Here is a 19,814-nt window from a genome sequence, read left to right on the forward strand (position 1 = left end):
GGCCAGAGTCGGCTCTGATAGGGACTACATAAGATCCCTGATACTAACTCTTTTTCCCTTTTCACGTACTGATTTTTACATTGCAGGATATCCCCGTTTAGTCTGATAACTTTGGGTCAAACATGTCCAATAGGAAAACAGCTGAGGAGTGAGCACAATTTTGGCTAACTGACCAGTCCTGCTTTGTTTGAGGACTTTGCCTATATAGGCACAATAGGAATAGTATACAAGGGTACAACATATATTTTAGAAAGATAAATTTTAGAATTTGAAGATTTGTTATATGACTAAATCACTTTTATTATTAGAGTTTTGTGGTTTCCCCGACCCCATGACGCGGTTAGTTGTCTCCACTCTGATTGGTCTACAGCGGCCGTGGGGCGGGGTTGCGCGTGCGGAAGCCGAGGGGCGTTCGCGGCAAGTCGCAAAACGCGCCAAATTCAGAGCCTACGGAGCTTACGATCAATAATAAACAGGGTAACAGCGATATAGTAAAGAAAACAAACAACAAAAAACTACAGCGAGTTCAGCTTGTGAGTCCTGAAACACCAGATAAAGAGTTTCGATTCTGGAACTCAGCGCGGAAAATCAGGAGAATGTGGATGTAAACTCGGCAGTGTTTAGTTGTCCGTAGCTTCGCTAACGTTGAAGGTATCTAAAAAAGAAACAGCGGCTTTAAATTTAACTGAACCATAGATTCCGTCCAGTCTGTTATCTGCTCTCACGGTGTCTCGGAGTTCAATTCACGATGGTTTTACAGAACAGTGGCCGATACAGAGCAGACCGGGACGGAGATCAGGAAAACCAGCAGTAAGTTCAATACAGCAGGCCGAAATGTGGACAGCGGTTTACATACAGCTAACTGTGTCATATGGACCCCACTACCAATCAGAGAAAGAAAATGCAGAAACAGGAATATGACAGCGTCCTGTGGAAGGGCCTGCAAATAAATAGATATCCTCTAATGTTACAGAAAGCAAAATTATCTTCTGTTTATTTAATGATATAAAATAGATCTTTATTTTCATGTAATATCTAGTTTACTAAATTCAAAAGAGAAATGGCAGAGATTTAACCTTTTTTTATAATATTGAATTGTATACTGTATAGTTTCTTTCCAGTGTGTCATTCCAAAATGTTATAAGTACTTCAGTAGTGATTATGTCAATAATACAATATTTAGTTAACATTAGAATATTTTGGATTAAGTTAGTGTTTCTGTAAATACAAATATGATCTTGTGTCTGTAGACTAACAGAAGTGTGTTCTTCATGCCGCCAAGTGACAATGTTATTGTGTGCTTAGGGATGAAGGACCTTCATTGTCTGCTGTCAAGCGGCTGGAACGTAGTCAGTTTGCTGATGGGATGGATGCACGATTTGACTTTGAAAGAATGAAGGAGCCTGGTGAAAAAACTGGTTGGCTGATCAACATGCATCCAGTAAGATAAAGTGTTAATTAGTATAGATGTTCACAATATGTAAAATTTTCACAATGAAAAAAAAGGAGTTTTCAGATATACTAATTTTCTAAAAACAGAGAGCAAAGATGGTTTGAAGGTTGGATTATTAGCAATGGCATACATTGCTTCTTGAATATATCTTGGATTACTCTACTGAAGTCCTGTTCTTAATTTGGAGCAAAGCATACCAAGAGTTTATTGTGGTGCTTCTTTATCTGACCTGTAGTAACATGGATAAACATGGACTGTTTATAAGCAACAGCAAAGTTTTTACACAGAATGTTTTGCGACTGCTCAGGGTTACTAGTGATAATGTGCTCCTTCGCTTTTAGACAGAGATTCTAGATGATGACAAGAGGATGATTAGCGCTGTGGATTATTATTTTATTCAAGAGGATGGCAACAGGTTTAAGGTGAGGAATTAATTTTATGAACCACAATATTGTACATTTTGCTTTTCCACTATAATATATAGCATTGTGTTTTCGTTTCTTTAGGTTGCACTGCCCTATAAGCCATATTTCTACATTGCTACACGAAAGGTAATACCAGAAGCTGAAATAGACTAGATTTTTCCCATTGTACGCACCAGTCAACCATAATTATGATCACCTCCTTGTTTCTACACTCACTGTCCATTTCCTCAGCCCCACTGTCCACAGAAGCACTTTGTAGTTCTACAATTACAGAGCATAGTCCATTTGTTGCTCTACATACGTTGCTTGGCCAGATTCACCCTGTTCTTCAATGGTCACGACCACCACAGAGCAGGTATGATTTGGGTGGTGGGTCCTTAACAGCTCTGCAGTGACACTGATGTGGTGGTGGTGTTATTGTGTGTTGCTCTGGTATGAGTGGATTAGACACATCAGTGCTGTTGGAGTGCTCCCGTATGGCCAGTGGAGTCGAGAGATTGTACAGTGAATGTAGAAACAAGGAGCTGGTTATAATATTATGGTTGATCAGTGTATATTGAGATGCAATATGACATTTATATGATAAATTTTGTGTAGAACTGTGACAGAGAAGTGATCTCCTTCCTGTCAAAGAAGTTCCAAGGAAAGGTGGCAAAGATAGAGCTTGTCCCCAAGGAAGATTTAGACTTGGTGAGGCATTTTTCTTTCTTTTGTTCTTTCTCTCTCTCTCTCTCTCTCTCTCTCTACCTACTTGAATTAGGCCAAGTGAATCCACATGTTTAACATTTGTTTATTACCATGTATTTACACTATGTGTATGGATTCAGTTTTGCGATATAATTTAACTGTTGTGGGTATTCTGCGTTCTAGCCTAACCACCTGGTGGGTCTGAAGAGGAGCTATATCAAACTGTCCTTTAACACGGTGGACGACCTTGTCAAAGTAAAAAGAGAGATTTCACCCGCAGTTAGAAAAAACAGGGAGCGAGAAAAATCTAATGATGCCTACACGAATATGCTGTCCAGGTATTTAATGTAATTGCTTATTCAGAGAACATTAGTTAGAATGATTTTGATAGACTTACTTTATATTTTAATGCAATTTAGAACTGTGATGTTTATGTGTATTGTTTATGCAGTGGGTCTTTTAAAGTCATTTATGAAATACTTGTTTTCACCTATTGCGGTGTCTTGTTTTTGTGCATGGCGTAGTGTCCTTGTAGGTGGGAGTGTGGTGACAGCCGACGAAGATGGCACATCAAAGAAAATATCTGATCAGTTGGACAACATTGTGGATATGAGGGAGTATGATGTACCCTACCATGTTAGGCTCTCTATTGATCTTAAGATCCATGTGGTAAGGATTCACTCCACAACTGTGTTTGTGTTTGAATAGGTCACTAGGATTTTAAGTTGTACATAATTAAGTGAGAAATATTTTTGTATGAAGTAGATTGATGTGTAGTAACAAATTATACTACTCTAAGATATTAAAATTGAAATTAAAATTGTATTGATTTCATCTCCAGGACTTTTATTATTTATTTTTATATGACAGTTCGATAATGAAATATTGCAAACATGTATCTCTCCTTCTGGACATGAGAATGTAATGTACATTTAAAGAACAAAACTGGATTTTTAAACACTGTTGTACCTTTAAAAGTACATTTATTTTTACAAAAGTACAAAGTTTGTACCTTTAGTGACCAATCATGTACCTCTACTGTACCTTTTTACTGTACCTTGAGTGTAATATGAAGTTTCGTAAGTGAACAAAAATCTGATTTGAAGTGTCTGTGAATTTGTAAGATTGAAAGCGTTGGTTTTAACCATACTTGCTTGATTGCAGGCTCACTGGTATAATGTGAGGTACAGAGGCAATGCTTACCCTCCTGAAATTGTGCGAAGGGATGATCTTGTAGAAAGACCAGTAAGCATGACAGTAATATTCTTTTGCATGTCAATTAGATATTAAAGTTTATATTTTCGTACTTAAAAGAACATTGCATGCATAAACTTTAATTGATCTGCCAATGTGATGGTTGAAAAGTAATCACCAATATCTAATTCACTGCTACTCCATATGCATTTGCTTTATTTTTAACAGGATCCTGTTGTGTTGGCATTTGATATTGAGACAACAAAGCTCCCCTTAAAGTTCCCTGATGCAGAAACAGACCAAATAATGATGATTTCATATATGATTGATGGGCAGGTGAGTAACTGAGTAGTGTGTACTCTGTTGTTTGGATGTGCAGGACTAATGGACATACATTAGGATATTAATGTTTATTTGTGTTGTGTAAACACTTGAGTACCATTCTAAAGGCTGTACCTCATTTCTGTGCTCTGTTAGGGTTTTCTGATCACAAACAGGGAAATTGTGTCAGAGGACATTGAAGATTTTGAGTTTACACCTAAGCCAGAGTATGAGGGGCCCTTCACTGTGTTCAATGAACCTGACGAGGCAAGTGAGAGATGAATCAGGAGTTCTGTCACCAGCTGTTTCATGTTTTCTTGGGGTCCCCCCACTAACCTTTAGATTTATACTGCTGATTTTGCTGACGATGTTGGTGCTATCTGCTTGCAGGCTGCTCTCATTCAGAGATGGTTTGAGCACATTCATGAAACCAAACCCAACATCTTTGTGACATACAATGGTGACTTTTTTGACTGGTGAGCACAAACACATGCAAATGAAATGAGTGATTTGTACAACAGATTTCTAAGAAATAAGTTTCATTCTAACTGACTAAATGGCCATAATGTGTTTGTAATTGTCTGTTTTTCCTTTTATCAGGCCTTTTGTAGAAGCACGTGCAGCCCAACATGGTCTAAACATGCATCAGGAGATCGGCTTTCAGAAGGACAATCAAGGCGAATACAAAGCCAGCCAGGCCATTCATATGGACTGTCTTAGGTAAGAGCCTCTGGGGGGAATTATTGCTTTAAAAAAAGAGGTGAAAATTACATTTTATTTATTTAGTTCATATTTTTATTTTCTTACTCCTCATATAGCTTTAAATTAATAAAAAAAATAAGATTAATTTTAATCTTTATTGATATTTTCATATTGTAAATGTGCATTTATTAGTAATTGTACAACCTTCAAGGAATGTACATTGTACATTACAGCAGTCTCCCGCATTCTGTCACTCTCCTCCACTTACTGTATTAGGTGGGTAAAAAGAGACAGTTACCTGCCTGTAGGTAGCCATAACCTGAAGGCAGCAGCAAAGGCCAAACTTAGTTATGACCCTGTGGAACTTGATCCAGAGGAGATGTGCCGTATGGCTACTGAAGAGCCACAGGTATAGTGAAAATCATTTTACACTTATAGTAGTTGTATTCCTGTTATAACACATTTTTGCATCAAAAACAGCATTTATTAACTGGTATTATTAATACAAATTTTGGATTATGCACATTTATGCTTGTTTTTATGATTTGTTTATTCATTTATTTTTTACTTTTTATGAAAGTACTATAATTTCTTAACTACTTTGCCCAATTATTTCTGTCCCCTAGACTTTGGCCACCTACTCAGTTTCAGATGCTGTGGCCACTTACTACCTTTACATGAAATATGTTCATCCCTTCATATTTGCCTTGTGCACCATCATCCCCATGGAGCCTGATGAGGTCTGTGATAACATAAAAAATAACATAAAAATGACTGCTGAAAATAATCTATGTCTTCTAGAATACATAAGGTGTACTTATTATTTAGTGTATATGGAATAGTAAGGGTAATATGCATAGTATTCTTTAGGTTAATTTTTTTCCTAAATTTCTTTTATATGAATATCAACGTGTGGTGTTTTTTTTCTTCCAGGTTTTACGGAAAGGTTCAGGAACGCTATGTGAGGCATTGTTGATGGTGCAGGCTTTCCATGCAAACATAGTTTTTCCTAATAAGCAGGAGCAAGTGTTCAATAAACTCACAGATGATGGCCATGTTCTGGACTCTGAGACTTATGTGGGTGGCCATGTGGAGGCTCTGGAATCTGGAGTCTTTCGTAGCGACATCCCTTGCCGTTTCAAAATGGTACATTCCTGTCGTTGTCTATGCCTGTGCCTCGGTTTGCCCGCTAGTTTTGCAAAACTGCTTTTTGTCTTTTCAGTATCATTGATTATAATTTCTTTTTTAATGTCTGGATCAACAGAATCCTGCAGCATTTGATTTCCTGCTTCAGAGAGTGGAGAGAACTCTTCGCCATGCAATTGAGGAAGAAGAGAAAATTTCACTGGAGCAAGTCACTAATTTTAACGAGGTTGGTGTGATTGATAAACTATTTGAATTTTTCGGTCTGAATGATAAATCTGGAGGTAATAAAAGGTAATAATTTTGTAAAGATATCAATTTTTGAAATATAATATAGTTTTGTTTAACTAAGACATTTGCTGTTGAATTCACTTAGGTTTGTGATGAGATCAAGAGGAAGCTGATCTCTCTGAAAGAAGTGCCAAACAGAATTGAGTGTCCTCTCATTTACCATTTGGATGTTGGGGCCATGTATCCCAACATCATTCTTACTAACAGACTACAAGTAAGACACTATGCTATACTATGTGTTAGACAAGCAAAGAAATTGACACCAGCTTTTTCCTTTTATTTTATATATATTTTTAAATACATATTTTGCTATTTTACCTGTTTGCACCCTCATACTTCATTCTGTATTTACAGCCATCTGCCATGGTAGATGAAGCTACCTGTGCTGCCTGTGATTTTAATAAGCCTGGAGCCAACTGCCAACGGAGGATGGCCTGGCAGTGGAGAGGAGAGATCAGTGAGTGGTCCTCTAAAACACATTTTTTATAGGGCAAATGTGTTTTCATTCAAGTATATTGTTTGTACTGGAATTATGATTCAATACACAAGGCTTTGTGGGTTTTTCAATCTCTTATATTTTTTTTGTAGTGCCAGCCAGTCGCAGTGAGTTCCACCGTATCCAGCAGCAATTGGAGTCTGAGAAATTCCCTCCTTTGTTCCCTAACGGAAAACCCCGTGCCTTCCATGAGCTCAACAGAGAGGAGCAAGCTCGCCATGAGAAGAAACGTCTAGGAGGTAGGTGTCACTCGTCCTCTCACACAAACACACAACCAAATATATTATTTAAAAATACTTATTTAATTGATGTATTTGATATATGACATGTAATATATCATTGAACAGAAGTCAGCAAATTTCCCCCCAGGATATATGCTTGGTGTGATTATACAATATCCTTTTTTGGACATGTTATGTATGTCATCACAGCTTAAAGTACTGCGTGTTTTATTAAATATAGAACATGTTCCTGTTTACCTGGCTTTATGAAATATTTATTCTTTTACGTTTTATTAGCAGTTTTTAAATGTGGTACTGCTAGTGCATTCTGTCTGATACTGTGGAATTGTCTTTAAGTATTGTGGTTTGGTCTTGAAAATCTGTTGTTGAACCTGTAATGCCTACCCAGAATCACTAGGTGCAATGCGGGGAGACACACTGGAGGGGGCGCCAGTTCTTCACACATTTGAACTTGTATATGGCTAGTGTAACTCAACATTTTAGAAAGATCATCAAATATTGAAGGTGAGATCTGCATTTGTCTTTTTTTCTTTGCAGACTACTGTAGGAAAGCCTATAAGAAGGTGCACTTAACCAGGCTGGAAGAGAGGGTTACCACAATCTGTCAGCGAGAGAACTCTTTCTATGTTGACACTGTCAGAGCCTTCCGTGATCGCCGTTATGAGTTCAAAGGACTGCATAAGGTATTGTGTTCAAGCTTAAAATTCAACAAGCAATCTCAGAGTTTGAGTTCAAGAACATCTTTAGCATGAAACACATTCAGTCAGCAAATATGTGTTTATTTCCTGTGGTTTTTTCCCCCCTATTTCTAGGTATGGAAGAAAAAGTTGTCTGCAGCACAGGAGAGTGGAGATGCGGCTGAAGTGAAGCGCTGTAAGAACATGGAAATCCTTTATGAGTCTCTACAGCTCGCACACAAGTGCATCCTCAACTCTTTCTATGGTTACGTCATGAGGAAAGGGTGCGTAACATTTGGTTTATAAGAAATAAATCACAGTCCTTGTCTAAAATATGTTTAGCTTTTTATCTATGTTGTATGCAATTGTTGATTTGAATTGTTTAAACCTATTATATGATTGTAGAGCACGATGGTATTCCATGGAGATGGCTGGTATTGTGTGTCATACAGGAGCCAACATAATCACTCAGGCTAGAGAATTGATTGAACAAATCGGGTGAGGCAACTTAGAATAACAATTATAAGCTAGTTACTCTATACTTGAAGTGACGTCTATATCTCTCAGCTTTTTTATTTGCTTGATTGTTGGAATAGGAGGCCTTTGGAGCTGGACACTGATGGTATCTGGTGTGTCCTCCCTAACACCTTCCCAGAGAACTTCGTCATTAAGTCCACCCATGAGAAGAAACCCAAAGTGACTATTAGTTACCCTGGAGCTATGCTTAATATCATGGTCAAGGCAAGTTACCTTCTTCTATGTCCAGTACTGCATAGAGAGAATAGTTAAAATTACTAACAGTATATTTTGTAGGTTGCTACATAACACAGTCACCTTTTTTTGCCTTATCTTCTACAGGAGGGTTTCACCAATCATCAGTACCAAGAGCTGGTTGATCCAGCTACCCTAACGTATGAGACAAGGGCAGAGAATAGCATCTTTTTTGAGGTGGATGGACCATACTTGGCTATGATCCTACCTGCCTCCAAAGAAGAGGGCAAAAAGTTAAAGAAGAGGTAAAAAAGTATTACTCATTGAAACTACAAAGATGTGTGGAGTGCTGTGAATTTTCCTGCCAGCAGTGAACGGTTCATTTCATTATTAGGAAAGCTTTGTATGAAGGATAATTTCTGGTGTTTTTGTGTTTCTTTGGCTGCCAGATATGCTGTGTTTAATGAAGATGGTTCTCTGGCTGAGCTGAAAGGCTTCGAGGTGAAGAGGAGAGGAGAGCTGCAGCTCATTAAAATCTTTCAGTCTTCTGTGTTTGAGGCATTTCTCAAAGGCACCACTCTGGAGGAGGTCTACGCTTCGGTTGCTAAAGTAGCAGACTATTGGCTGGATGTGCTCTACAGCAAGGTAAAATCTTATATGTTTCAAAGTTTTTCTTTTTATTATTATGAAATTGAAAGAGTTTGAAAGCATAAGCTGCATTTGTGTTCCGTTTTCTCCCTGCCCCTCAGGCAGCTAACATGCCTGATGCCGAGCTCTTTGAGTTGATCTCTGAGAACCGTTCCATGTCCCGAAGGCTGGAGGACTATGGTGAACAGAAGTCCACGTCTATCAGCACAGCCAAGCGTCTGGCCGAGTTTCTTGGTGACCAGATGGTAAAGGATGCAGGCTTAAGTTGTCGATATGTAATCTCCCGTAAACCAGAGGGCTCCCCTGTAACAGAAAGGTAAGGGAAAGAAATAATTCAGCTCTTACGATTTGAAAATGGCACACTTCATATTGTGATTTTGGTTTATAAGAATTTACTTTTCAGCCTTATGCTGAAGACCTTTATTATTATTATTATTATTATTATTATTATTATTATTGCCCCCCCCCCTTTTTTTAAACTGCTGTTTCTTTTCTAAATTCAGTGTCTTCTCTTTTTCATCCATTTAAGGGCCATTCCTCTGGCTATATTCCAAGCAGAAGCTAGTGTGAAGAAGCACTTCTTAAGGAAATGGCTCAAGATGCCCAGCCTTCATGATATGGATATTAGATCTGTATGTCTGTGAGATGAACTGTCATGCTTTATGTTAATATTGACTTGATTTAACATTGACTTGATTTACAAATATTTACTGTGTGTCTTGTCAGATCCTGGACTGGGGTTACTACATTGAGAGGCTTGGTAGTGCTATACAGAAGATCATCACTATTCCAGCAGCATTACAGCAGGTGAAGTTCAGGGCTGGGACATGGTTAATCGGTACAATATAAAGTGTAGTTTTCTATTTTGCTTGCAGACCATGTGAATATGCCTTTTATACTGGGTTTTATTTTTTTCCCCTTCAGGTGAAAAATCCTGTTCCCAGAGTGCGGCACCCAGACTGGCTTCATAAAAAGCTTTTGGAAAAAAATGATATCTACAAACAGAAGAAAATCAGTGAGCTGTTCACTAGTGAGGGAAAAAGACAGGTGAACACAGTGGTTGAATTGTAAAACAATATGTAAAAAGTGCATAATGTTCATTATTATACTTAGTTTGTAATGTTGGGAAATACATAAAATGTTTCATATTAAATATCAGATGGGGATTTATCTTTAAATATCACATGGCAGTTTTACTGAAGGGATTATTATGTTTGACTAGAACCCTGCCTTAATTGAGTCATGGGTACACAGTATCAGATATCATTACACAGCCAGGCGTTGGCTGCCTTTGTCTTTCCCCACATTTACATGAACCCTTGTATTAATTCTTATCCTTCCTCTCTTACTACTCCTTCTTTTCTCTCACATTTAGGTGACCCAGCAAAAGCAGGATGAGGCCCCCGATATAGAGGATTTTGGGGTTTCACAGCGCCCACTGCAGCCTGCAATTCTCATCAGCACCAAGCGGAAGAGAGCATCCCAGGGTGAGGACAGTCAGAAGGAGTCTCAGGAGCTAGAGCTCACTCAGTCCTGGAGAGAGATTCTGGGACCACCACCACCTAGGGGCACGACACAGGTACTTCAGAATATGGGGCTAATGCAATGTATATGAACAAAACTGTAGAAAAAAACAAAACTGGTTCTGTACATACTGGTATTTAGATATATCTACAAGAATGCTTTTAGATGTTTAGGTGACAGCTTCTTAGTATGTGGATGGTTTTCATTTTGGAGCAGGATAAACCACTCATGCTGCACTCAAAACACATACACTTAATCTTCTTTTTCCTAAGAATGTTCTCATTCTACATCATATATTCTGTCTGTGTATGTGTGCGTGATAAGGAGGAGCGACTGGTGTGGCTACGCTATCATAAGAAAAAGTGGGAGCTACAGATCCGTCAGCGAAAGGAGCGCAGGAAGAGACGCCGCTTAATTGATGGAGAAGCTCTGCCAACTGGAGGCGGTGTAATCCGGGACGGACCGACCACAGGGCTGGGGAACTTCCTACGGAGAACAGCTAGGAGCATTTTAGATATGCCCTGGCAAATTATTCAGGTTGGATTATACACTTTAGTTTTTCTACTTTTGGGGCTGCTTATATTTAAATGGTCAAAATAGGAAATCTGATCAGGAATAACATTGCCCTCTTCTACTGATCTAACCCCTTAATAATGAATCAGAACAGTGCTCTTGCTTCTTTAATCGGTATATTGAACGTCCTTATTTTTTTTTTTTTTTCTTTTTGGGACACTAGATTGCAGAGACGAATCACCCAGGTCTATACAAGCTTTGGGCAGTAATTGGCAATGACCTTCACTGCATGAAGCTCAATATTCCACGAGTGTTCTATGTCAATCAAAGAGTGCCAAAGCAAGAAGAAGGAGCCACATACAAAAAGGTCTGTCCACAGAAAGGTGCTTCAGCCAGCTGCCTGTGAAACAGTTATTCTCAGTTTTGGTCCTGGTGGGCTACTGTCCTAAATTCCCTTGCTCCAAGCACACCTGATGCAACTAGCTAATCAGCTAATAAACAATCCCCTCAAAAGCTGATGCGGATGTGCTGGAGTGAGGAGAAAATTACCACATGCAGGGCAGTGGCCCACCAACAGGATTGAGAACTCCTGCTGGAAAAAATGAGCCATGTTATAACCCTCTGCATAAATCTGCACATATATGAAAATGAAAATATCTGCACTTTTAAGAAATTTTGTCCTTTTGTGAAAAAAAAAAGTTCAGTAAGGCTAAAGATATACTTGCTGTTATCTACATGTTCACTTAAATATCATGGCTGCCATGTGTATCCTGTTTCCCTTTGGTGCATTGATTGTGCACATCCTTTGAAAATAAACGCTAGAGCAATATCCGCAAATACTTGCATCTTTGTCTGGTCTGCCCTCTCATGGGAGCCTGCAGTTACAAGCATAGCACACAGGCAAATACGTGAATTTACATTAATGATGCAGACGTTTGTCTACAGGAACCCATGGCCATACAACAAATATATCTCTAGTCTAAGAGTCATTGTTCTGTGCAGGTGAATCGGATTTTGCCACGCTCCAACATTGTGCATTACTTGTACCAATACTCCGTGCCTGAGGACATGTATCAGGAACACATCAATGAGATAAATGCAGACCTCTCTGCCCCAGACATTGAGGGTGTCTATGAAACACAGGTAAAGGAACAGCCAAGAGCATTGTTGTTTAAATAATCTTTTTGAGTTTGAACCCTGCCTATAGTTAATTTAAGATAACAACATATATACACTGTTTGATAAAGCCATTTTTATTAATACACAACAATTATTGATGCAGATACATAAATACAAAATAATTAAGTTGCTGGTACTCTTATCTACGTAAGAATGTGTAAACACTGAAGAAATTGCATGTGTCCAGAATGATAAATGAAGAGTTATAACATAAGTCTTATAATGTGTCCAGGAGAAATTATAATGTCTAAATTGCGTTTTAGTATTTATTTATGTTTTTATTATGGTTAGGTTTATTGGTCTGTAATTTGTTCATTACCAACATAGTTGCAAGAACTCTTTGACCTAATAGCGTGTACGTGCGTCTGTGCATGTGTGTGCTTTGTGCCTATCCTCCAGGTGCCGCTACTCTTCCGGGCACTGGTACAGCTCGGCTGTGTGAGTATGGTCAATAAACATGTTGTAAGAGAACTGGCTGGCCGTGAGGCAGACACCTTCGACTTGGAGCACCTGGAGATGAGATCCCTTGCTCAATTCAGCTATCTGGAGCCAGGTAACACAGCTACACCTTATACTCTGAACATGAATGAAGACAAACCTTACATTTTTATGAGAGGTTATAAAACATCAATATTTAAAAACACTTTATTCACTGGTGTGGTACTTTTTTGTTTTCAGCCCCTAGTAACTGACACTCTTGTTTTGTGGTGTTGAGAAGAGTATCTTATACTTTTATATTACAGGAAGTGTAAGGCACATGTACTTGTACCATCACAGCCAGGGCCAGAAAGCTCTGTTTGGCCTCTTCATTCCCTCTCAGCGAAAAGCCCACATCTTCGTCCTTGACACGGTTGGTTTTACTGAGGACTTTGTTTATCTTCATGAGGACTGTTAATTTGCTGTTTATTGATTCTGCTGTATATAATAATAAAAGATGTAGTAGTTATACCCAAGAATGAGTTTATCTCTGTTAAGCTGTGTTTGGTTATACATTCAGAAGAAGTACATATCCTTTACAGTGAAAATAGATCTACATTTTAGTGCAGATATTAAGAAAGAAATAAAGCCTTCCATAAGTTATGGTACCTTTTTTTAAGATTTTTTGCTTTTTCTAATATGTTGCACTCAGTGAATGAATACAATTTTCAGAAAAATTCAATCATTTTTAAATTGGTTTCAGAGAGGATATTAACACTTTACCAATATATTTTAAAATGTCTTAAAATCAGCAGAAAATTTGTACAAAACAACAGAATGAAGTGTGAATGCATAATGTATCAATTTATTTATTTGATTCATTTTTATATCTATTTTATACCTACTCATTATCCTTTCTAATGTTCTGTTTCTATGAACAGGTTCGGAGTAACCAGATGCCGAACTTGAGCACCATGTATGGAGCAGAGCGTACTGCACTGCTGGAAAAGACCTCTGAAGATCTGCTACCGCCAGAGAAACATCAGTTTGAAGTGCGTGCTGAGAATGATATTAAGGCAATCTACCGTGCCCTGCAGCGCATTCTACTCAGCTATAAGGTACAGAAATACATCATTGACTTGCCACTGAAGGGGACTGTATATCAGTTATTAATGTAACTGACATGTATTATACAAAACATTATTTTTAACATTTCAAAATTTTACTCGTGTTTATTAATATTTGTGTTGACAAAGTGTTGTGAATTCTCAAATTATGGAAAATGTATGATGTATGTTTGTGCGTTTGTAGGAGGAGCGGCGTGGTCCGACTCTGATTGCTGTTCAGTCTAACTGGGACTTGCGGCGGCTCTCGGGAGGCATGGGCATTCTGGAGGAGTTCCCGGTGGTTCCGGTGCATGTTACAGATGAGATCAGCTATAATGTGCTGGACTGGCAGCGTCATGGTGCCAGACGCATGATCAAGCACTACCTAAATCTGGACAGCTGTCTCTCCCAGGCTTTTGACATGGCCAGGTACAGCACATACACTAGTTGCTAATGCTTTTTAAAACTGCTTTAAGTTTAATTTGTACATCTGCCTAATTTGTATTCATTTCTTTTATTTGTACTTCACAATGCAGGTATTACCATCTTCCTGTGGGGAACCTGCCTGAGGACATCTCCATCTTCGGCTCCGATCTGTTTTTGGCTCGTCATTTGCGCAAACACAACCACCTACTGTGGCTTTCTCCCACAACGAGACCTGATCTCGGGGGCAAAGAGGCTGATGACAGTCGCTTGGTGATGGAGAGTGATGAGCGAGGTTCTGTGGAGATCAATACACAAGGCTGCTACTCAACAGGTACACATTATTTTATCGGTGTTACACAACTCTTTGAATACGTTAGCAGCACTCTGTGTTCTTTGTTTGATGAATGTTTAAATGAATGAAAATAATGAGCTTTTTTAGCATTATGAAGTTAATATTTTATTTATCCCCACTCTTCCCCCTTATAGCTTGCGTGGAGTTAGACATTCAGAGTTTGGCCGTAAACACCATACTCCAGTCTCAGCATGTGAATGACATGGAGGGTGGGGCCAGTCTGGGGGTGAGCTTTGATGTCATCCAGCATGCATCATTGGAGGAAATGATGTCTGGGAACCAGGGGGCCAATGCTGTGGCCAGCTATGATGAAACTGCTCTCTGCTCCAACACATTCAGGTGTGTGTGTGTATATTTGTATGAAGCTAAACTGTGTGTGTGTGTGTGTTTTAAACATGCTTCAAATATTGCTAGGAATTCAGTAAATTATATTTATTTCAGTAAATTATATTTATAATTATTTATTATTATTTGAGAAGATTGATCTGCTTATTTAGTCTTTACGTAAAACTGTGAAAAATGCTAATTAATATGGGTTTTTTTTATGTGGCTAAAGCTCTTCTCTTTTAATAATTTTGAGTTTAGGATCCTGAAGAGTATGGTGGTTGGCTGGGTGCGAGAGATCACACAGTACCATAACGTTTATGCTGATAACCAGGTGATGCACTTTTACCGCTGGTTGCGTTCCCCCAGCTCCCTGCTGTATGACCCAGCACTGCACCGCACACTTCTCAATATGATGAAGAAGCTCTTTTTGCAGTAAGTGGCATAAAATGCACGTTTAAAAAAATTATTAATCATAATAATGGAGAACATCCTATTTGCAATAATCTTGCCTACAAAGTACTTTAATAAATTAGCTAGATATTTTGTTAAAGTGTTATTTTGTTCATATTATTTACAATACTAGGTTATATTTAGTACGCTTTGATAGTCTCTATTTAAAGGTTTCACACATTCACTTAATCTATGTCGGTTTCTCACTCAGACTGGTTGCTGAGTTTAAACGGCTTGGGTCCTCTGTAGTCTATGGGAACTTTAACCGTATCATCCTCAGTACCAAGAAACGGCGTGTTGACGATGCCATTGCATATGTGGAATACATTACCAACAGGTCAGAGCTCATTCTTTTCACAGAAGTCCTGAGGTTCTTCTTTCAACTCCACATTGTTTGTTTGCCTTTTCTAATACTCCAGATTGAGCTTAAAATCTGTAATGAGAGAATGCGAAATAATGTTTTATTGTGAGTACAAAAAAAAATGGACTGACCAAGTTGAAATTTTATGCTCATTGATTATATGATGACATTATTACTTTTAAAATTATTTCCCTTCCACATATACAAAACAAAGCATATAAACATTTTATTTTAAGACCAAAAATGTGTTAAAAATCTGAGTACAACCATGACTAGCAGTCAGAAATTTGCAAAGCAGAAGTATATTTGCGAACAGGTGTTTTTGTCTATAAAATATTCAGACTAATTATTTATTATTATTATTATAAAAACCCTAACATTGAAAAGTTAAACAGTTGTTAAGTACTCTCTGTGTGTAATTTCTGGATCATGGAATGTTATTCTCATCTGGTTGCAGTATCCATTCAAGGGAAATCTTTCACTCTCTGTCCATCACGTTCTCCCGATGCTGGGAGTTTTTGCTATGGATGGATCCTGCCAACTATGGAGGAGTCAAGGGAAAACTGCCTTCAAGTGTCCTCTATGGAGAGGTATGTCATGACTGTGTTGTACATGTATTGTAAATAGTATAAGTAAATAGAGAGGTGCTTTTATATTTGGCTCTGTTTACTCTTATTCTGATTGAACTGTTCAGACACAGACCAGTTTTGTTAGTCTAAAATAGAATATTACAAATTTGGCAGCAGAAATTGAATAGATATTTTGCTTTTTTGAAAATGAAACAAGAATGGTTTGGAAAAGAAGAGGAAAGAGAAAAATGAAGACGGTGAGGGCAGTGAGGATGAGGAGGATGAAGGGGCTGATGAACAAGAAGATGAAGAGGAAAATGGAGAAGAAGTTGAGGACTTGATTGAGAGCAACTGGAACATCATGCAATATCTGCCACAGACAGCTTCATGTCAGAAGTACTTCCTCATGATAGTCTCAGGTGTGTTTTCTAAAATACATTCATTCATTCATTCATTATCTGTAAGCGCTTATCCAATTCAGGGTCACGGTGTGTCCAGAGCATACCTGGAATCATTGGGCACAAGGCGGGAATACACCCTGGAGGGGGCGCCAGTCCTTCACAGGGCAACACAGACACACACACATTCACACCTACGGACACTTTTGAGTCGCCAATCCACCTGCAACGTGTGTATTTGGACTCTCGGAGGAAACCCACGCGGACACGGGGAAAACACACCAACTCCTCACAGACAGTCACCCGGAGCGGGAATCGAACCCACAACCTCCAGGTCCCTGGAGCTGTGTGACTGCGACACTACCTGCTTTAATCAGATTTAATCAGAAATTTCACCACTTGTGTATAGACAGTTATTTAGTAGTGTCCTTTTTAAAAAATGTAAAATTGTTTAGCTGTTTACTCCCATTCATAAATATCCACTTTCAGTTTATTTGTTTTTTTCTTGCCTCACTACAGCATATATTGCTGCTGTGTATCACAGCATGAAGGAAGAGCTTAGACGAAATGCTCCTGGAGCAACACCTATAAAGAGGCGGGGTGGGAGCCAAATGACCCAACAGCCGGCTGGTGATATCAGTGCACTTCCAGGTAATGATGCTTGCAATGTTTTTTAATGATATCATTATTTTTTTGTATGTGTAGGTGGTAAATGTGATAAGCAAATTTACTTGGTTACATTCTCATTAAAAATACAAAACAGAAAAATGTATTTCTCTAGTTCATTACTTTATTAATATGAACATAAATAACTAATTGAATAATGTGGAAGGTACTGTATCCTTTTACGAAATGTATTTGACATATTTCTGTTACTGTGTCTGTAGGCATGATCACTTTCTCGCAAGAGTATGTGTCTAGTGAGCTCACTCAGAACATCTTCACCATCACACAGAAGATCCAGAAGAAGGTTTCTGGAACCCGCAATGTGGCTCTGCCATCTGAAATGTTTCCCATGCTGCCTGGCTCACATCTCCCCCTCAATAATCCTGCCCTGGAGTTTATCAAATACGTCTGCCAGGTGAGAACACAAAGTTTTATGCTAGCATTACTGGTTTTGCTTGGTCAGTTTTTATCATGTGCAATCATTATAAATACCTTGTTTAAGTATATTAACTTGTTAATTATAAGTGGTACATCTTTCTGTCTATGGATGTTTAGGTCCTCTCCCTGGACACTAATATAGCGAACCAGGTGAATAAGTTAAAGCGGGATCTCCTGCGATTGATAGATGTTGGAGAGTTCTCTGACGATGCTCAATTCCGTGATCCCTGCAACTCTTACATTCTGCCAGAGGTTATCTGCCACCAGTGTAACTTCTGCCGTGATCTTGATCTTTGCAAAGACCCTTCTGTAGCCCAGGTAAGAGTCAGGTCACAGGGTCAAACGACTGTTAACAAAACCTATTGCTCTATGTAATAGAATCCTGTAATATATTTCCCGTTTTTAGCCAATTAATTTTTATATGTTTTGCATTTTTCTCTCTGTCTCTGTCTTCCTGTCTCTCTGTGTGTGTCACTATGTCTGTATGTCTGTCTCTCCTCCTATGTAGGATGGCTCGGTTCTACCTCAGTGGTTCTGCTCAAACTGCCAGGCCCAGTATGACACAGATTTGATAGAAATGGCACTAGTGGAAGCTCTGCAGAAGAAACTCATGAGTTACACACTGCAGGACCTGGTGAGAAACAGCCATATGTACTGTTAGATCTGAGAACAGGACCTGGGCTTATATTATAACAAATTAAATTATGTTTAGCCCCTTTAGATTTAACCTGACGTGTATTGACCCGTTTTGTGTTTCTTCTACATACCAACCCCGGAGTGTAGTAACTTTTTTTAATTAAAATATTTTATAACAGCATGTGAAGTTATTACAGGAAGTATTTCAAAGGTGTGTTAGTGATACAAAAGTGTTGTGTAAGAAATGTGTACTTGAATTTAATAGAGTAACCTGCATCGCACATTTAATCCCTGTTTGCTAAAAGAAAGTCATGCTTTTGTCTGAATACAGGAGTGCACCAAGTGCCAAGGGGTAAAAGAAGCTAACATGCCCCTGTACTGCAGCTGTGCAGGAGACTTCAAACTCACCTTTACAACAAAGGTTTGATCAAAATAGTTTACTCCTACAGTAGCGAATAGTGGTGTAAATATTTATTGATATAGATTCTAATGTTCTAAAGAATGTAAAGTGTTTTGGGTGTCTATAAAGAAGTGCCATATAAATTTAGTAAATAAAAAAATAAAGTAAGTAACGGGCAATATTTTCCCATCAGGTCTGGAACAAGTGGGTAAAATTGATAAATATCGACAAATATTGGTATTTTATGTAATTGTGACATTTTATGTTAAAATAATTAGTATATACTTTATGGTTTATAGCAATTGGGGCAAGTTAGATGCAGTTAGAACTAAATCATGGTACATTTTAAGATTTCATGATGCATTATTTTGCATTTATAACGAAATTGGATAATATTTATCTGCTAATGTTACACTTATAGAGACTCTAAGGCTGTGTTTAACATGGTATGTCCATGATTTTCCCGTTACTGACTGGCAAGTTTTCTCTGTTTACTTTGTTCTGTTTTCAGAATTTCACAGAACAAGTCACAGTGTTCCGGAACATTGCAGCTCACTACAACATGAACTTCCTGCTGGAGACCATCGACTGGATCCTGGCAATGAATACCTAATAATCATCATGTGTGTTTCTGTATAAATATATTTTGTATGTAAAGTCTGTTTTGATCAAAAATATTTTTTAAAAAATGTTTAAGAAATTGTTAGGACATTTTGTTTCATTGTTAGCACAGTGCAATTATGTGCAAAGAATTCTCAGAGAGGTTTGTACAAATCTTGATCTAAATGAACACATACAAGAATGTGTTGGGAACTCGTGTTTATAAAGTAATGACTAACATGCTTTGGTGTATTTTAAATAAATATTTTTTGTACTTTTTTGTAACAATAAAATGTTTCAGCTATGGTAACTGGCCTGACCCTGTGGCTTATTGAATTAATCATGAAAGTGTTGTCTATTGTAATGCTTTTTTTGCACTCATTTCCTGGTAGTACTATCAGGATAGGATATTGTTTCGATTTCACATTTATGACCATAGTTTGAGGGTATGTTAATTTTGCA

At 38.2% G+C, this 19,814-nt stretch overlaps 1 protein-coding gene across 1 annotated transcript; it reads left to right on the top strand.

The window, feature by feature from the left end:
* Positions 1 to 623: 623 nt before the first annotated feature.
* Positions 624 to 19,606, top strand: LOC136676650 (DNA polymerase epsilon catalytic subunit A-like). The gene is made up of 49 exons (XM_066653791.1): positions 624 to 810; positions 1,306 to 1,441; positions 1,795 to 1,875; positions 1,960 to 2,004; positions 2,476 to 2,568; positions 2,749 to 2,903; positions 3,090 to 3,234; positions 3,730 to 3,810; positions 3,988 to 4,095; positions 4,237 to 4,347; positions 4,471 to 4,556; positions 4,681 to 4,800; positions 5,059 to 5,191; positions 5,409 to 5,522; positions 5,716 to 5,928; positions 6,047 to 6,154; positions 6,302 to 6,430; positions 6,571 to 6,673; positions 6,805 to 6,951; positions 7,492 to 7,637; positions 7,767 to 7,915; positions 8,037 to 8,129; positions 8,228 to 8,372; positions 8,490 to 8,647; positions 8,792 to 8,987; positions 9,092 to 9,306; positions 9,520 to 9,622; positions 9,717 to 9,797; positions 9,915 to 10,037; positions 10,366 to 10,569; positions 10,839 to 11,051; positions 11,251 to 11,394; positions 12,030 to 12,170; positions 12,606 to 12,759; positions 12,950 to 13,056; positions 13,565 to 13,741; positions 13,935 to 14,158; positions 14,266 to 14,486; positions 14,642 to 14,846; positions 15,093 to 15,266; positions 15,496 to 15,621; positions 16,103 to 16,235; positions 16,432 to 16,633; positions 17,132 to 17,263; positions 17,500 to 17,693; positions 17,834 to 18,034; positions 18,225 to 18,350; positions 18,684 to 18,773; positions 19,264 to 19,606. The coding sequence occupies exons 1-49, from the start codon at positions 749 to 751 to the stop codon at positions 19,363 to 19,365; spliced, it is 6,849 nt and encodes a 2,282-aa protein (XP_066509888.1). The 5' UTR covers positions 624 to 748; the 3' UTR covers positions 19,366 to 19,606.
* Positions 19,607 to 19,814: the final 208 nt, after the last annotated feature.

The sequence above is a fragment of the Hoplias malabaricus genome, chromosome X2 (assembly GCF_029633855.1).
Source record: "Hoplias malabaricus isolate fHopMal1 chromosome X2, fHopMal1.hap1, whole genome shotgun sequence".
NCBI lineage: Eukaryota > Metazoa > Chordata > Actinopteri > Characiformes > Erythrinidae > Hoplias > Hoplias malabaricus.

What these genes read in the sequence shown, in the direction of transcription:
- LOC136676650 (XM_066653791.1), top strand. Translation starts at nt 749, where the DNA reads ATGGTTTTACAGAACAGTGGCCGATACAGAGCAGACCGGGACGGAGAT. An exon ending in TTCCAGCAGCATTACAGCAG is followed by an intron (nt 9,798 to 9,914) that starts GTGAAGTTCAGG and finishes TTTCCCCTTCAG; the next exon opens with GTGAAAAATCCTGTTCCCAG. An exon ending in AAGACCCTTCTGTAGCCCAG is followed by an intron (nt 18,035 to 18,224) that starts GTAAGAGTCAGG and finishes CCTCCTATGTAG; the next exon opens with GATGGCTCGGTTCTACCTCA.